Raw genomic sequence first — 16,850 nt, forward strand, 5'->3', positions numbered from 1 at the left:
ATATTTTGCATATGAAAGCATTGTAATGTTTACTTATAATGTGCCAAATTTTGTTAACATCTGCTTTCTAATTTAAAAGTTATAGCATGAAAACTATAACAAGCACAAAATGGTTACGAGGTCAGTACCAGGGACCGAGCTCGGGTTGAAAGAGTTAAGCCCATAATTTTTTGCTCATTCTGCCAGAATTATTTTCAAGATTTTTTAATACTTATCACCATACCTTATAAAATTTCAATTTTCTTAATTTTGTGGATAATAACATTGTTTGGATTAATAATGGCTGGAGACGGCTTAAATGGGTAATGAAGAAAAACTTTAATATAAGTTTAACATGACAGCAAATGTACAACGTTTCGACAAGGTTTTGTCATCATCATCATCATTTAAGCCGTCTCCAGCCATTATTAGTCTCAAAGTGGGTTCCTCGTCATCGAAGAGGATAGGATTATAATTGTCTAATCTCTAGTATCTAGTAATGCTAATGAAGATAGATCCAAAAGATAATGTTTGTGAAGTTAGCTTTATTAGCTGTTGATAATAACAAAATTTCTTAGCATAGAGATATTGAAAGGTTAATTCCTTTTTCTAATGGTACAAGCAGGGTTAACTATTAGTGGTTTAGTTGTTTAAATCTCTTTTTTTAATGTTAGTAAGTTTTAAGATCTTCCTTACAAATGCCATTTTAAAACACGGTATTTCAAACTCACTGAAATAAAGTTTTTTTTAATTCTTCTACATATGTTGGTCTGTATGTATATATAGCAAAAAATAATTGCTTTTGTTACAGAATTGGGAACTTATTTCAAAAACTAAACGCTGCATGCAGAAACTCTTTACGTTTGAGTGATAACCAAGAACTAATCCTGTTAGGTCATTTATTTGCTCATTGAAAGAATATTTAATGATTGTTTAGATTCTGTGAGTTGTGACATGTATGCTTTCTGACAGTAAGATGAAAGGTCATGCAGGTTGAATGAAAATCAAATAAACTGAGTATTGTTACTAAAATAATTCCTGGTACTGAGTACCAGTAGAATCTCTCCTGGTTTATGTATACTCTTTGCTACACAGTTTTATTGGCACATAATTAATCAGTCATCAGTTACAGAACTAAAAGTATTAGCTTAAAAGTTAAGCTGTTTAAGAAAGAGATATGATGCTTAGCATGAATATATATATATATATTCAATTATGAAATAAATGTTTTTAACTAAATGTATAATTTTTTGGATAACCTTGCATTTTGCATGTCTCTGTGATTGTGTCCCCTGTTTCTTTAATGGTTCATGTCAATTTGAAACAGGGATCTCATGAATTATCATTTTTTAAATACTGTGTGATTATATCTTTGAGTGCCTCCCCCCCTCCCAACACAGATGTTACTAAAAACTAGGTTTCGATACCTCTGTTGGTGCAGCACAGACAGTCCATTATGTAGCTTTATGCTTAACTACGAACATCATTGTAATTGAAGTTTGAACAGAAGCGATATGTTTTGTACTAACCTTAATATTAGAACTAAAAGAAACCATTGTTACCAAAATAGTAAAATTGATTGCTGAAGTAGAAGTTTATGAGAAGAAAAAAATATTTTCTTGTGTGAAGGTTTCTAATGTACTTCTTTATTTACTAGGGCAGTTCATTCATAAAATTGTTAAATCATAGGTGATTTATAATAATAATTCTAAGAGGACCTTCACTATTATGAACATTATCACATAACTACAGAATGTCAAAATTTCAACTGAATGCAAGTAAGGTTTTAATCTTATAGTGGAAGTTCTTTACAAAAGGTAATACAGTTTTCTGAACTATGTATACATCCTCAATGTTTTTCTAGCTAATGTATTATAAGTTTAGTTTGGCTTTTTTGGTAGCTACTAAAAGATTTAAAATTTACATGTGGATATACAGAAGTGGGAGGTGGAAGGCTAGTGGTGAGCATTGAAAATTTGCATAGATAGAAGGCAGTACTAATTGAGAAAAGCTATTTTGTAAGCGAAGGTTAGTATCTATCTGAAACACATTTTCAGTTTAGGAAAATGTTAGCATTTTGTAAAAATATGATATTATGTACACTACTTTGTGTTGTTTAATTTGGCTGGTCATTGTTATATCTGGTTACCAAATGGACAAATTACAGTACTCATAAAAGATCATATCAGCATATTTCACAATGTCTAACAGATTTCTTATTCAGGGGGATCGAAATAGTAACATTAAGAAGATGAGTAATGGCATGAAAAATGTTTGGAAATAAGAACAGTTGGAGCACATTATTGGCATACAAATTGAAGCCTCAGTGATTGTATCCATAATTTGAACAGTAAAAGTTTGTACTTTTGCAAAGACATCAGTTATCCCAGCTGAAGGTGGAGGTCAGTTGAGTGTCACATTTAGCAAAAAACATACCAACTCAACTTGAGCTTATAGTAGCATGTAATGTGAAACTTAGAATGCTTGTTGCATTGAAATTACTAATTGATTACTCAGCGTCGTATCTTTACACAAAGGAACAATAAAATAAAATAATCTTAGTAACTGAGGTACTTTGTAAACTAATAATAAAATTAATGTTTAAGTAGAATATTTAATATAAGTTTTTGCTGTCCCTTTCCTCCCCCCAGACACTCCTCTCACATTTTCAATTACTTTATTTGTATTAAAAAAAGTACCACTACTCTTTGTCTTTCTTTCTCATTAGAATTTCATTTGGCTTGGGCAGTCTTACTTTGATTTTGTTATTTCAATCTTTTAGCCCAATACTCAGTCCTGTCAAAGATGTCTCTTGCCTCTGTTTATGCATAAATTACTTTGATCTTTGGTTTTGCTGATGGTTCAGCATTAATTAACATGTTTCCTAGAGTTCTTTGGCTAACACAAAATTGGTTTGTCAATTCCAGTCTCAGTATTTGGGTCACCTTGGCATTGCTAGGATCTTGAGGTCTTCACGTATCTCTGCAAGTGTCTGTATATTGCCCTTCTAGTCACATAACTTTGTATTTACTGCTTTTTACCCCAATACAAAGTGTTTTTGGCATTATCCTCTCATTTTACTTTGGAGGACCCTTTTCAGACTAATGGAGACTTTTAGAGTACATTCAATATTTCATCAGCTTTTGTTTTATGTTTGTCCTGGGTGATTCCCTTTGTAAAAAAATTGTAAAGTGTGTTTTAAGTAGATGGGTATTTCTCTTCCTTTTTATGGTTTTATGTTTTGCCATTAGGTTTGACTTGTTTGATTTTCATATCTTACTATCTCCTTTTGGAAGGCTGTAATGGGATTGCTTCATCATTTTCCCCATAGGCCTTCTTATTCAGATGAATTCCACCCGTATGAGTTGATCTGTCCTTAGCTGGAAGTGTTGATTATCAGCATGTACAGTGCTTTATGTGCTGCTACTGTGGGAATGTCTAGAATTTTGGACATTAAATTATTTTGTCATGTAAAATGACTAATATTCCTGTTTGGTAAAGTATTTAAAATTAACAGAAGACATATTACAGAAATCCTGCATAATGGGTATGAAAACAATGTCAGCTCAACAATTCACTTTGAAGATCACCTTCTAATAAAATAGAAAAATAAATAATAAGTGGAGTTTATTGGTTCATACTACTTAGCAACATATGAAAAGCATAAGTGAGAAAGATTATGATACTTAGGATGGCTTGCAAAACATGGAGAAAAGTTAGTAATTCTTCATTCTCTCTCTGTACAACAACCTGTAGTCCTAAATAAGTAGCTCTACATCATTTTACCCTGTCATGTTTCTAAGAAAAATCATTGGTTTCATGAAACATAACATAACAAACTATGTTTACTGCATTTTCTTCTGTTAGTTAAGCAGATTGTATCTGTTATTGGATGATTCGGGATAGCATCCCTTCCTTTCCATTATGCTTTAGACAGGACTTTATGGCATTTATATCTGTCCTCCAGTTAAGTTTGGGTAGGTTTTGTATGTGATGGAACTGACAATGATTAGCTTCAATATTTCTAGAGTAAAGTTTGTTGTAAATAGATACTCATCCCTTACTCAGCCACTTTTTTGTTTCCTCCCCACACCTGTTACGATGTTGGTGGGGACCAGCTAATGTGGTGAGCTCTGTTTTGACTGTATAAAGAAAGAATGGACAACTTAGCTGTAGAAGTTACAAATCAGCTGGTGATTGAATTCTTGAATGATTAATGACCAAAAAAAAAAAATCATAAGGGAAGTATACCAGAACCACTTTTGTATATTGTGCATCTACACATGAATAAGGTTATGAAAAATTTGAGTTTTTGTATAGGCTAGTTATAGGATCATTCAGCCAAAAAGAAAAACCACTGGCATGTATGAAGTGAGAAACTTCAGAAAACATTTTCACTCAAGAAATTTGTCTGTCTGTGTTTTTTTTTTTTTTATAAGAAAGCCACATTGGGTTATCTGCTGTGTCCACTGCATGGAATTGAACCCTGAATTTTAGCATTGGGAGTCTTTAGATTTACCACTGTCCCACTGGGGGACCACTCAGAAGATATAGTAATTTAAGATTTACCAGAATTTCGTAAACAACACTGGCATACAAGTTTTTATTTGAAACTTATAAGTTTGAAATAATTGATAATTTTTCAGTTACAGAAACCTAATCCAAATGTAATAACTGTTTTTGAAAAGTTTTAAGTAAGCCTTCTTTTGAATTTTAACTAGTTTTATGAGTTATTAACTAATGCTGTAATACAGAAGTTCTTTCTGTTATTCTTATTCGTTAGTGTTATTACCACTAAATATCAACTTATGAATTTTTATGGGCATCCCGGACGTCTTGAATATGATTGACCTAAAGAGTAACAAATTAAGAATTTCTAGATCCACTGGAGCCTTCCTGAGTGGGAAGGAATGTAGTAATGGAATGTTATTGATCTGTTTCTTAATTATGATGTGGGACATTGATTCTTTAATACAGGTGCCTTAGATGATGAACAGGAACAAGAAGTTGAACTTCTGAGTGAAAGTGAACGTTACCAACTTAAATATAGAGAACTATTTCTATCAAGACAAGTTGAAACTTTGCCAGCCACACACATCCGTGGAAAGTGTACAGTTACATTATTAAATGAAACAGAATCTATGACTTCTTACTTGAACAAAGAGGTAAGCATGTTCTTTTCATTTCTTCTTGGTGTGTTTTTTAAGTCACATTATACAGTAGTCAACATTTGCTAGGGATCATGTTTTATTTTGGGTATATGTCAAACACCTACCACAATGGTATGTATAGATTGAACATTGTAGAAAGAAAAACACCTGGATAAGTCATTTTTACACTGTGGTGCAGTGTTAACAAGAAAAAATTTCAAAAACAACAGTCATTGAAGTGTCCAATTCACAGTCAAGATTATTTCAGTAGTCTGTGTGACCACCTCGAGCATTAGTGACTGCTGCACAACGTCTGTGCATGCTCATGGTCAGATTAGCCAATCGTTGTTGCGGAATCTGTTGCCATTCTTCAATAAAGGCAGCTTCCAGGTCCTGGAATGTTTTTGGTGTGGCTTGACAAGCTTGTAGTCTTGTCTGTAGCTGCTCCCAGATGTGCTCTGTTGGGCTGAGGTCAGGAAACCTAGCTAACCACTCCATCCTGGGAATTCTTTCAGCTTCCGGGAAGGCAGTCACTGCCCTTGCACAGTGTGGATGCGCATTGTTATCCATAAACAGGAAGTCTGGCCATGTTGTACCTGCATGTGGATTAACAATGGGTGCAAGGATCTCATCTCTATATCTTAGGCCAGTGAGACTTCCATTTTGGATGATTACAAGGTCAGTACAGCCTGCAATTGAGATGCCTCCCCACACCATGACAGAGCCTCCTCCAAAGCGATCATGTTTGATGACAATCTGAGGCAAATTGTGCTCACAAGGGCATCTCCAAACTCTTCTGCATCTGTCAAGAAAGTCCACACAGTAGCGGGACTTGTCAGTGAAGAGTACAGCCCTCCGTTGTTGCGCATTCCACCCCCTGTGTTCTGTAGTCCACTGCAGTTGTGCCTGCCTGTGCTGTCAGCTTAAAGGAACATGAAAAGCAGGACGTCTAGCCCTCAACATAGCTTCATGAAGGCATCTATGCACTGTCTGTGTAGACATTCTGACTCCTGTGACATCTTGGAAGAAGTATGGAGGTTAACAGCTGGAGTAAAGCGATTCCCTCGAGCCTGGATGGTCAAGTAGTGGTCTTTTTGTGGAGTTGTTAGTCTTCTTCCTTTACCATGTCTCCTATTGACTCTGCCAAACCACCTGAACCTGTTCCAGGCCCTGGACACCACACTTTGGGATGTGCCAAGAGTAGCGGAGACCCTGCATTGAGTCATGCCTCCCTGCAGCATCCCAACAACCCTGTTAAGCTCTGCAGGGGAAAGATGATGCCTTTGACCTAAACAAGGCATATTCTGCACTGCATAATGTCAGTCAGACCAATTTTAGGATGTAATAATCAGTGATATCAAATTTGTACCTCACAATTTCAGTGTATGAACTTTCAATTCGGAGGTATGGTCGGAAAACAAAGCCAGGATCCAATCAAAGTCACCCAGGCAGAAAGTTTGCACTTTGCAGACAATGTCCAGATAATGGACTTCCAAGCTATGTCTATTTTTAGAACTGTTCTTTATTAACATTAGTGTACCTATTATGTAAAAACATGATTACTAGCAAATGTTGACTACTGTATTTTCAGGTAGTTTCTTTTTGATATTGTTTGAATTGAACATTTTAATTCACTTCAACCCTTAAATCTCTCAAGTTTGCATTTTTCATAATAGTTTATTTTTCCTTGCAAGTAATGTAATCTAATTAATGACATTATTACAAAATTGTTTTTCCCTTTTTATAGATTAAGTTTTATAAATAAATATTGTACAGTTTTTTATATAGAGGATTGAATACCATACAGTAAAACAATTTATAATATACAATTCAGCAAGTCACATGACAACTGCAACTGATATAAAGTGTTGGTGGAGTGGTATGAATTAGAACTACATTTGGACATTGTTTGGCATTTTGTAGGGAGTATGATGCCACAAAAAATATATTGTTTTTAGGAAGGGTTTGTAACATCCCGTTCTGACATAAAATGTTCATACACTTAGATCATAAAGATGTATTCAGATCGGGTATTTAGAATTTTGAAAATAGGATATTTCTTGGACTTAATAACATTGAAAAACAAAGTAATATGGATCACTTGTGGAGCCAGAACTATTCAGAAAGAGACCTGTAACAAACTGTATTCTAACCATGTTAAACAATATATGGTGTTGTGTAACAGGTGAGAATCCATGAATACAAAGGCTAGTGATAAAAGCTTTTCATGAGCCTCAGGTAACAATATGCAAGAGGATCAAGAAGGATTTTTGACAGGAAATAAGGCTAACAGGATCAAAATAAGGCTTCCAGTCATACCTCCTGTTCAACTGCCACATGATTCCAGCAGCTGGAGAATAAGATGGTTATTTATGCTATTCCAAATGAAAATATATTAGTCAAGTCACTGGATGTGGTGCTTATATTTTTCTGAGTGATCAGACTATTGAAATTGGCACTGGGAAATCATTATCCTCATACCATAGTGGGATTATGTAAACTATGCAAGGAGGAGTGGTGTGCTTTGGACATAACAGCTTTATGACTAATCTTTTTGCAGGGTTATTGTCAAAATGCATGGTTGTCAAGTCGATTAGATGTCACAAGATGGACTGTAACAACATGATGAGGCTCAAGAATCGTTTTCATATAATGTTCTCCACTTCTTTGTAATTTGTTTTGTTTTTTGTGTTTATTTTACACTGTTGTTTGACATGTTTTACTTTCTGCAGGATTGTTTCTTCTACACCATAGTAGTTGCCATGTTTTACTTTCTTCAGGATTGCTTCTTTTAGATTTTAATGTTTGACATGTTTTTTCATTCTCCAGGATATTATTTTTATATAATCTTTTAGTGTTTGGTAGATTTCTCTTTTTCCAGGACTGTTTCTTCTAAACTAGGTATTTTCTTTACAGGACTGTTTCTTCTACACTTTAGTATTTGACCCTCACCAGAAAACACTTCTAGCTGATAAAGGAGAGATCAGAGTTGGATCAAAGTATCAAGCAGATATTACCCCACTACTTTCAGAAGGTATATTTGCTCACTACTATATTTATATGTTTTTCAAGAGGTAATTCCCCACAAAATTAGGCTAGTTGATTTTGTTAATAATTTATAAAAACTGTACTGTCAGCTTCAGACTAACTTTATTTGAAGATAATGTAATCATTTTTAAATATAATCTCACTTTCTAAAACACAGTCATCAAAGAAGCAAAATAGCATTAATTAAATTACTTTTATTCCTGAGAAAATAAATAGTTCTTCACTTGGAACAATTATCTTTATAGCTCAGGCTGGATTTTATGTACAAAGTGTTGAATTATTATTACAGAGTTTTCAGTTGGAAAAACAACCTCTGGTTATGAGCACAAGAACAATAATCAAGACTCATGTTATGTTTAGTGTACCTCGTGTGCTACTCATGCTGCAGACTTCTATATTCTGTATTACTATAGATCATTATATATGTAGTGCTTTTGTGGAACTTTCAGACTTCAGGCATCTGTATTTTTAATACTATAAAAAGTGAGCATGATAGATATGTGTATTGTCTTTGTCCTGAAAGAAAATGTTTTGAAACAGCAACATCATATTTTGGTCACAGATTGAGTAAATTTTATTTTTGAACCATCCATTCACATAATTTGATAAAAATGTTGACATTTATTTTACAATTTTGTATGGTCTGGGGCACTCACAATAAAATACATTGCTCAGTACTGTAGATTATTGATTGAAGTCCCCAGGTGGGTCAATGGTAATTTTTTTAACTGACCCATAATTGATAAAATGCAGATAGCCCATTGTGTACCTTTGTGCTAAAAAATAATACTGATTATGATTTCTATGTTTAGTTTGTACATGTAAAGTGAACTCTACAAGATGTTGGTTTTTGTTTTGCTGGAAACATGCACTTTTGTGCAGAATGACCATGGCTTACAGAAATGACAGTGTGCTAGCTTCATAACTTTGTGAACTATTGTATTATTTTAACAGGGTATTAATCTTATTTTCACTTACTTAATGTCTCCGGGAGCATTGCAAACTGGGGAGAAGGCATTACTTTTGCATGTGTAAATTTTAGTTTTTTCTTCTTTTTTTTCAAATCAAAAGTATGGTAATAAAAGTGGATTATATGTTGGATTACTATTGCTGTCACAATTACAGTAACAAAGTGGATTACAGTAGAGGATTATATGTTAGATTAATATTGCTGTCACAATTACAGTAACAAAGTGGATTGCAGTAGAGGATTATATGTTGGATTATTGTTGCTCTCACAGTTACAGTAACAAAGTGGATTACAGTAGAGGATTATATGTTGGATTACTATTGCTGTCACTATTACAATACAAAAAAGTGGATTACAGTAGAGGATTATATGTTGGATTACTATTGCTGTCACTATTACAGTAACAAAAGTGGATTACAGTAGAGAATTATATGTTGGATTACTATTGCTGTCACAATTACAGTAACAGTGGATTACAGTAGAGGATTATATGTTGGATTACTATTGCTGTCACAATTACAGTAACAAAGTGGATTACAGTAGAGGATTATATGTTAGATAACTATTGCTGTCAGACAAGGTAAGCTTTATAAAAATACAGAGAGGTAGTTTTAATTAGGGACAACATGGTAGTTTTGTTTTTCTTGAAAGTAATTTTTGAATTACCCTTTGTTCCATATTATAGACATCATCTGGAGATCACTATTTGTGCATTTTGTAAAACAAAACATTTTTGGCTAAAAAGATTATGATGTTTCAATTTTATTAAAAGATAATTTGAACATTCCCTACTTAGCGAATTAATCGATAATGTCAACTTGAGACATCCATGCTGTTGCCATTTTGTTTGTTCTTAAATTATGCAGTTATTTCCTACTGATCTTTTCTAAATCAAACAAACTGATAATTAAATAATTAAAATGTTTTACTATCACTGATAAGGGTAATAATGATTTTATTTAAAAACATCACGATTGCAGTTAGAAATAATTAAATAACCAGTTACCAAATTTATTTATGTATGTTGTTTAAATAGGATAAACGTAGAAATAATATTTAATAAAGATTTGAGTCATAAGAATATTTTACGATCACCTACCATAATCATGAAACTGGAAACTTAACTGATATTATCTGATATGATGTCAATTTCATATGGGAAACATAATAAAAAGACATCATGTTTACAAACATTGCAATTAAAAAAACATAGTATATCTGCGAAAAAGTGAAAACACTATAATTTTAAACAAAGAATCAAACATTAACAAGATTCTTTATCAAGCCTCAATGAATCTCCAAGTCATGTGACTATTTTATTTCATACAGTATATATACAGACATGCACACACACACATATCCCTGTTTCTAGGTAAATTTCTTGTACCTGATGATAACAAGACCTTCTCCAAATTTGGTACTACTTACTACTGTGAAACTTTTAATAAATTTGTCATTTTTATCCACTCAACCCATCTGTAACTGTGTAAGCTTACCTTATCTCAAGTTATTTGATGTATTTTCTTTAGTTTAACACCAAACTACTTCTAATATGACACCAAAGTCTAATTCTTGCTATATCAAATCACATTTAAGTTTTTCTTAAAGCTGTTTTAAATTAGTAAATGATCAAACTACTTGATGTGGCACCATAACAAGATGGCAACCATTTTCATGACAACTGATTTAATTGTAATTTTGATTAGTTTATTATTTTCCCAACATTGGATTTAATCATTATCATGATTAACAGATTGATGTAATTGTAACTTCAATTAATTGATTAGTTGACGTGACACTAGTCATTGGAATCACAGCTCGTAGGTAATTGATGAAATCACCCAGCTCTAGTTCTGTTCCATTAATCCATTAACTGTTTAGATGGTGGTATCTTTTGTATGTGATGCAATAAGTAAGGAGTCCTACAGATATATTTTTTCACCAAATCATACTGAAAAATATACTTCCCTTGCTAAAAATAAGCAATTTGTGTAAAAAAATGCCCTAATGTTTTGTTTTTAGTCAGTACAGTATTATATAAGTATTATGTTAACATTGTAGTGGTTGTTTTATTTAATCCAAATAGAACAATTTGTTTTGTTTGGAATGATGGTATTTTAACAACCCTAAAATATGGCTGGGTCATGATCTTTTACAGAATTACATTCAAAATTTAATTAAACAACTGTTATCAATATATGTCAGTAAACTTGGTATCAAACTATAGTATTATCTAAGTTTTAATTTCTTGCTTTCAAAAGGAAACATTTAAAAGTTCTCAATCTTCATTTTTGTTTTGTGTTGATTCTTCTCTTCAAGTTCTTCATGTATAAATTTTATAACTTCAATAATAAGCTCCCACAGTTTCAGTCAGTTAGAAACACAAACTGTATGTAATAACAAGCAAGAGTATAAAATTTCAAGCTCCTACTTTTTTGATTTGCTGAGATATCAATAAATTTGTCAAACCCACCTGAGGATCTCCTCCCACCTCTCTTGATTTTTTAAGATTGATCGCTAATCACTTTCACATGGCTGATGGATATATTTATAACCAATAGGAAGAGCATTTTTTCCTCTCCATAAAGCTAACTACTGTTGTTAGTTTTTGGTGGGCATAAATACACAGTGCAACAGTAGTTTTCTTTTTCATATGGACTGATACATTACCCCAAACAGCAAACAAAATTATTTAACCTACTTATAGCTTAGTTAGAAAGCTAGATAAATTACAGTAGTTTTGAGACATTATATTCTTGAAACTGATATATTTTTGTGTTCTAAAATGCACATTTTAAAGCTATGTAAATTTGTTTTTGGACAACAAACTGAGTGAAGAAAAATAAGGCCTGTGTGTACAGAAATCATACAGAACATGGGCTCTGGTCTTGGTGTTTACAGGAAAGAGCTAATGGGCTTCTATTAATTTATTGCTTTTAACCCTATCTGTACGGGTCTTCCTATGGTCACAGGTCATGTCATCGCTTTTGTAGACTCTCATTCAAAATTTTATTGAACTACTATTTTATGAATGTATGTTAATAAGTTTGCTATCAAATTGTAAATTATAATTCAAATTTTAGTATGATCCTTTAGTTAATTTCTTAATTTAAAAGTAAATATTAAAAATATACAGTTAAACATTGATTTTTGTGTGTCACGTGGTATTTTGAATGCAGCATTGATTCAGATTAGTTGTTTGTGATGTCCAAATACAAAATCTATAGTTTCTTGCGGATTAGGAACTCCAATTACTGATATTGACAAACTAGAATATAAAATAAGAATCTCCTATCTTTTCTATTTGCTGAGATGCTGCTCATGTACTGAAACACACACAGTGGCCCCACTCACTTAATTCCATTTTTGGAAGCACTCTCTTATGTACAAGTATTTCTGTCTCTGATATGTGAATAACCAATTAAAAGCTCAGAATGTCCCCTAGTGCCATTTTGAAGTATTATGACATCAACTCATTCTTTCAATCCAAGATTTCAAGATAGTGAGTTGAGTCTGTAGTTTGCTTGATATTTTATATTTTTTTACCCAAATACAGCTCAGTTACTTAGCTTGATAAATTATAATGGAATTCTATGGCATCGATATAGTAACTTACAATTTTTTGGCTGTTCAACTGTATATATAAAACCTAAAAAAAGATTATTTTGTTTCACATCCTCCATGTGTGAAATTTGATAAGGCTTAGCATTCTATGCCATGCGGAAAATGAGTACAAAGGTCATAACTAAAAGATATAATTTTATCTTAATTCTTTATTTACCATTCTATGTTTTATGAAAAATAACTTCAAGAACTTAATTGTAAATAGTAATAATGTATATACATATATAATGTTTTATAACTGAAGTGTTAGTGCATTTTACAAAATATTAGTCCACTAAAACATAACCAAGACAGATCCCTTGGTAAAGGCCAGTTTTATACTATTGGATATAGTAACATGAGTGCATGTGTGCCACATCATTGCAACTTCAATAACGTTAGCCAGGCACGGCTGAAAGGTCAATATAATAAAAAATTATAAATGTATACAAATGTATGATGTTATTAAATTTAAGCCATTTAGACTAAACGTTTTTGTTTTCGTGTTATAATTTATAGTCATTCTAGAGTGAAAAAAGCATAATTTATATTTATTTCGTAATTTTTTATTGAGGTTACGAAGTCGGTCGAATCAAACCAACCCATACAGAGATACAGTAGTGAAAGTAACAGATAAAATATAAAAAGTTTTTTCTAAAAACACTTTATAATTATTTGTAGGTTATAAAGATTTTGCATGTGAAATTTGAAAATGCTATAATACATAAAAGTATTTTTAATCATAAAATCAAAATTACTTTGCATGTTGCATAGTCAATATTCTGAAATAAAAAATTCATGAGAAAATCTTTAATTAAAAAATCTTAATACTTAATTTAAATACCTGATATTTTGTGTATGAAAGCCTTTTAATGTTTACCAGTAACCTGCAAAATGTTTTACAGATATGCATACATTATCAAAAATCATAGCATAATTACTCTCATGGATACTTTCATGTTTACGGGCTGGGTGGATTCCACTACTATTGTGACACAAATTCCAGCAATAAAACCATAAAATAAAAAAACAGAAGTGAAATGGTTAACTGTTAAAACTTTGAAGATAAATAATTTAAAATTTGCAAGACAATTATGCACTAAAAGAAGAAAAAAATGGTATTGTTAATTTTATTTCATATTTTTCAGCTTCCCATTTCATTGTGCTGTGATGATTTTGTTACAGTTAGTATCAGGAAAGAGAAAATGAAATGTCAAATATAAAATTTTCCTTAGAAAAACTTTTGATATTCATATAGGAGGTTTTAGAAATTATGCAAATGAAATATGAAAAAGGAAAATAAGTGGTTTTATTCTTAACATTAAAAATCACCTTTCACTCAGACTGACCTAGTAAAGTTCTGTAAATTTACAGAAAAAATACTTTATTAAAAATTCTGATTTTATAAGTGCAACATGTTTGTAACATTTATTAAAAGTTTGCCAAATTTCATGAAGGTACAGTTAGTATGTTCAGAATTATTATAGTGTGGTGGTTACAAGGCCTGGCAGATACACTGAGCCTAGTCTGGAAGTTAGGAAGATGTTTTTGGTGGGTTGATTCTCAAACAAAGCCTTCCAATATTCTGGAATCTGAATTACCCATGAGTATGGCCAAATTAGTACTAGTTTCCAGGCTATTATTCCCATCTTAGTTCACATACAAAACAGATTAGTGGCTACACATGTTGCACAGTTTAAGATCTGGTTCTTCAGCTCTTTAAAGCAATTTTCTCTGTGGTTTTCAAGATTTCTGTAAGTAGTGAGAGCCGAGAAAGTTGTACACCACCAATGTTTACAGAAGCATTACTGTGGCATGTCCAATCATCATTGTCTTTCTTGTGATGGTTTCTGCTCATAAACAAAGACAAATAAATGTTTGCCAAGTTGACTACAGGAGCTAGTCTGGTGTGTGTGAAGAATGATATAACAGCAGTAGTAGCACTAGGGCAGCATCATCAGCATGGTACATGAGGAAATATACACCAATCAGTGTTTTTTTTTAAACCAACTGGGATGTAATGTTTGTAAGCACTTTTTATTTGACCAATCATGATATGTCAACATGAATGCTTGTATTATTATTTTTGGCAAGATGAACAGTCCAGCCAACCCCATAAGTTTCACATCTTCCTGACTGAACACGACTGAAAGATGAGTTCTTTTGTTGATAAAGTGTGTGTGTGTGTTTTTGTTGTTGTTGTATGGTGTATGCGGACAACTCTGTAGTTTTTCGTTTTCATAGTGCTATTTGTCAGCGTGCTTTGAACTCCTTATCTTTTGTTGGGATAGTACTATTTGTCAGCATGCTTTGAACTCCTTATCTTTTGTTGGGATAGTACTATTTGTCAGCATGCTTTGAACTCCTTATCTTTTGTTGGGATAGTACTATTTGTCAGCATGTTTTGAACTCTCTTTTAGTGAAGCACCAGTCAGCATGCTTTTGTGGAGAGCACTAATATTTTGTCTTGTGAACATGATTTTTAATGGTCATTTCCCAATAAAAGTCTAACTAAAATGTAAAATGTTAGGAGCTAAGCATTGATTGAATCTGTGTCTTTGTATTTGTTTCAGCAAAGGGATAACTTCATTACTTATAATGTTTGGGAGTACTACACTTTTTTTACTTTAATCTTATGAATTCATTGTAGATATTTAATTTCTTCAGGTGAAGAAGATAGCAGGCAATTGAAAGACCTTGAAACTCTTGTTTATACACCTCATCATAACCTATCAGACAAAAAAATAGACCAGTTCCTTATTATTTGTAGGTAAGTATTTAACAGACAAACAAGTAACAACAAATTTGAATGTTTATTGATTTAATAGCTCACTATCCTTCTGGGGATAATCAAGTAATGTTGCAGATTAATTTATTACCTGTTTAAAATGCTCAATATTTTCCAAAATAAATATACTAGAACTTGCAGATAGGAGGTCAAGAAAAAAATTTACTTTATTAAGTATTTTATATGCTGTTTTTTGTCACATTGATTCCCTTAACACCAACCAGAATGATTTGTTTACATGTATAGTACATCGCACTGGAATATGCAAGTTATTCAAAATTTTGTAATATTTTGAGTGTTAAAACATATAAGGACCAATAGCTTGATGTTACATTTTATTAACAGATTTTGAGACAAGGTTTTGTATTGCAGGTCTATAGGTACGTTTGCCAGGGCTCTGGATTGTTCAAGTTCTGTGAAGCAGCCAAGCCTTCATATGAGTGCAGCAGCAGCATCTCGTGACATCACATTAGTGAGGGTTCTATTATAACTTGTATTTAACAAATAAATTAGTTAATATATGATGCACTGTCATTGTATTTTCAACTGACAGTTAAGAACCAAGAATCTGATAAGAAAACTTTCACTGTTTTGCTGTTAATTGTAAATGGAAGAATATAGTATTATTATGATAAAAGTAGTATTTATGCCTACTGTACTTATGAAGATTGAAGACAAAAAGGGAAAGAAATAAGAGCAGAGTTTAAACACATCTTAATGGTGCACCACAGAAAAAAAAATCTGAAATAATATAGCAGTGGTCTGTTTTTGCTTTTCCCAGAACATGATAGACAGCAGTTTATCTTCAGTGAAGTATTTGCCATGGTAGAATTTGCTTTGGAATGGTTGTATTTGCTTTCATCAGACATTCTCATGGAGGCAAACTCATAACTAAGCTAACCCTATCAGGCCAGAATATTCATAAAAAATAATTTATGACCTGTTTTTAAATGTAGGTTTCATGATAATAAGCTTGTCAAGTAAAGTTGCAAGGATGAATTGTTAAAGTGAATATGAAGCTATTTACTTTCAAAAAAGTATCTTACTTTTACATATACCTAGCTTTTCTGACTTTTCTGATGTGTGTTACACAAGTGTCCATAATTCTACAATTTCTCAAATCTTAAACCTTTAAATAGTGTTCCAAAAAAATAAAAAGGAATTAATAAAATTAATGATCCTCCTTATAAACTCTTATCTTTCTCTACTGACATTGAAAAGTTTATTTTTTATCTCTCAAAAAAATTCACCTTTACATTTTGTTTTGAAAGTGTTTTAACCCTTTCCAAACAGGTCACAGTTGAAAGGCCAT

At 32.3% G+C, this 16,850-nt stretch overlaps 1 protein-coding gene across 3 annotated transcripts in view; it reads left to right on the plus strand.

Moving 5' to 3' along the window:
• Positions 1 to 16,850, plus strand: part of LOC106467966 (metastasis-associated protein MTA3-like) — a 60,990-nt gene that overhangs the window by 16,462 nt on the left and 27,678 nt on the right. For all 3 annotated transcript variants that reach the window (XM_022396211.1, XM_022396212.1, XM_022396213.1), the window contains exons 4-7: positions 4,957 to 5,144; positions 8,046 to 8,163; positions 15,418 to 15,520; positions 15,911 to 16,010. In XM_022396211.1, coding sequence (XP_022251919.1) covers positions 4,957 to 5,144; positions 8,046 to 8,163; positions 15,418 to 15,520; positions 15,911 to 16,010 — 509 coding nt within the window. The remainder of the gene's footprint in view (positions 1 to 4,956; positions 5,145 to 8,045; positions 8,164 to 15,417; positions 15,521 to 15,910; positions 16,011 to 16,850) is intronic.

Source organism: Limulus polyphemus, unplaced genomic scaffold, assembly GCF_000517525.1.
Source record: "Limulus polyphemus unplaced genomic scaffold, Limulus_polyphemus-2.1.2 Scaffold2814, whole genome shotgun sequence".
Taxonomy (NCBI): domain Eukaryota; kingdom Metazoa; phylum Arthropoda; class Merostomata; order Xiphosura; family Limulidae; genus Limulus; species Limulus polyphemus.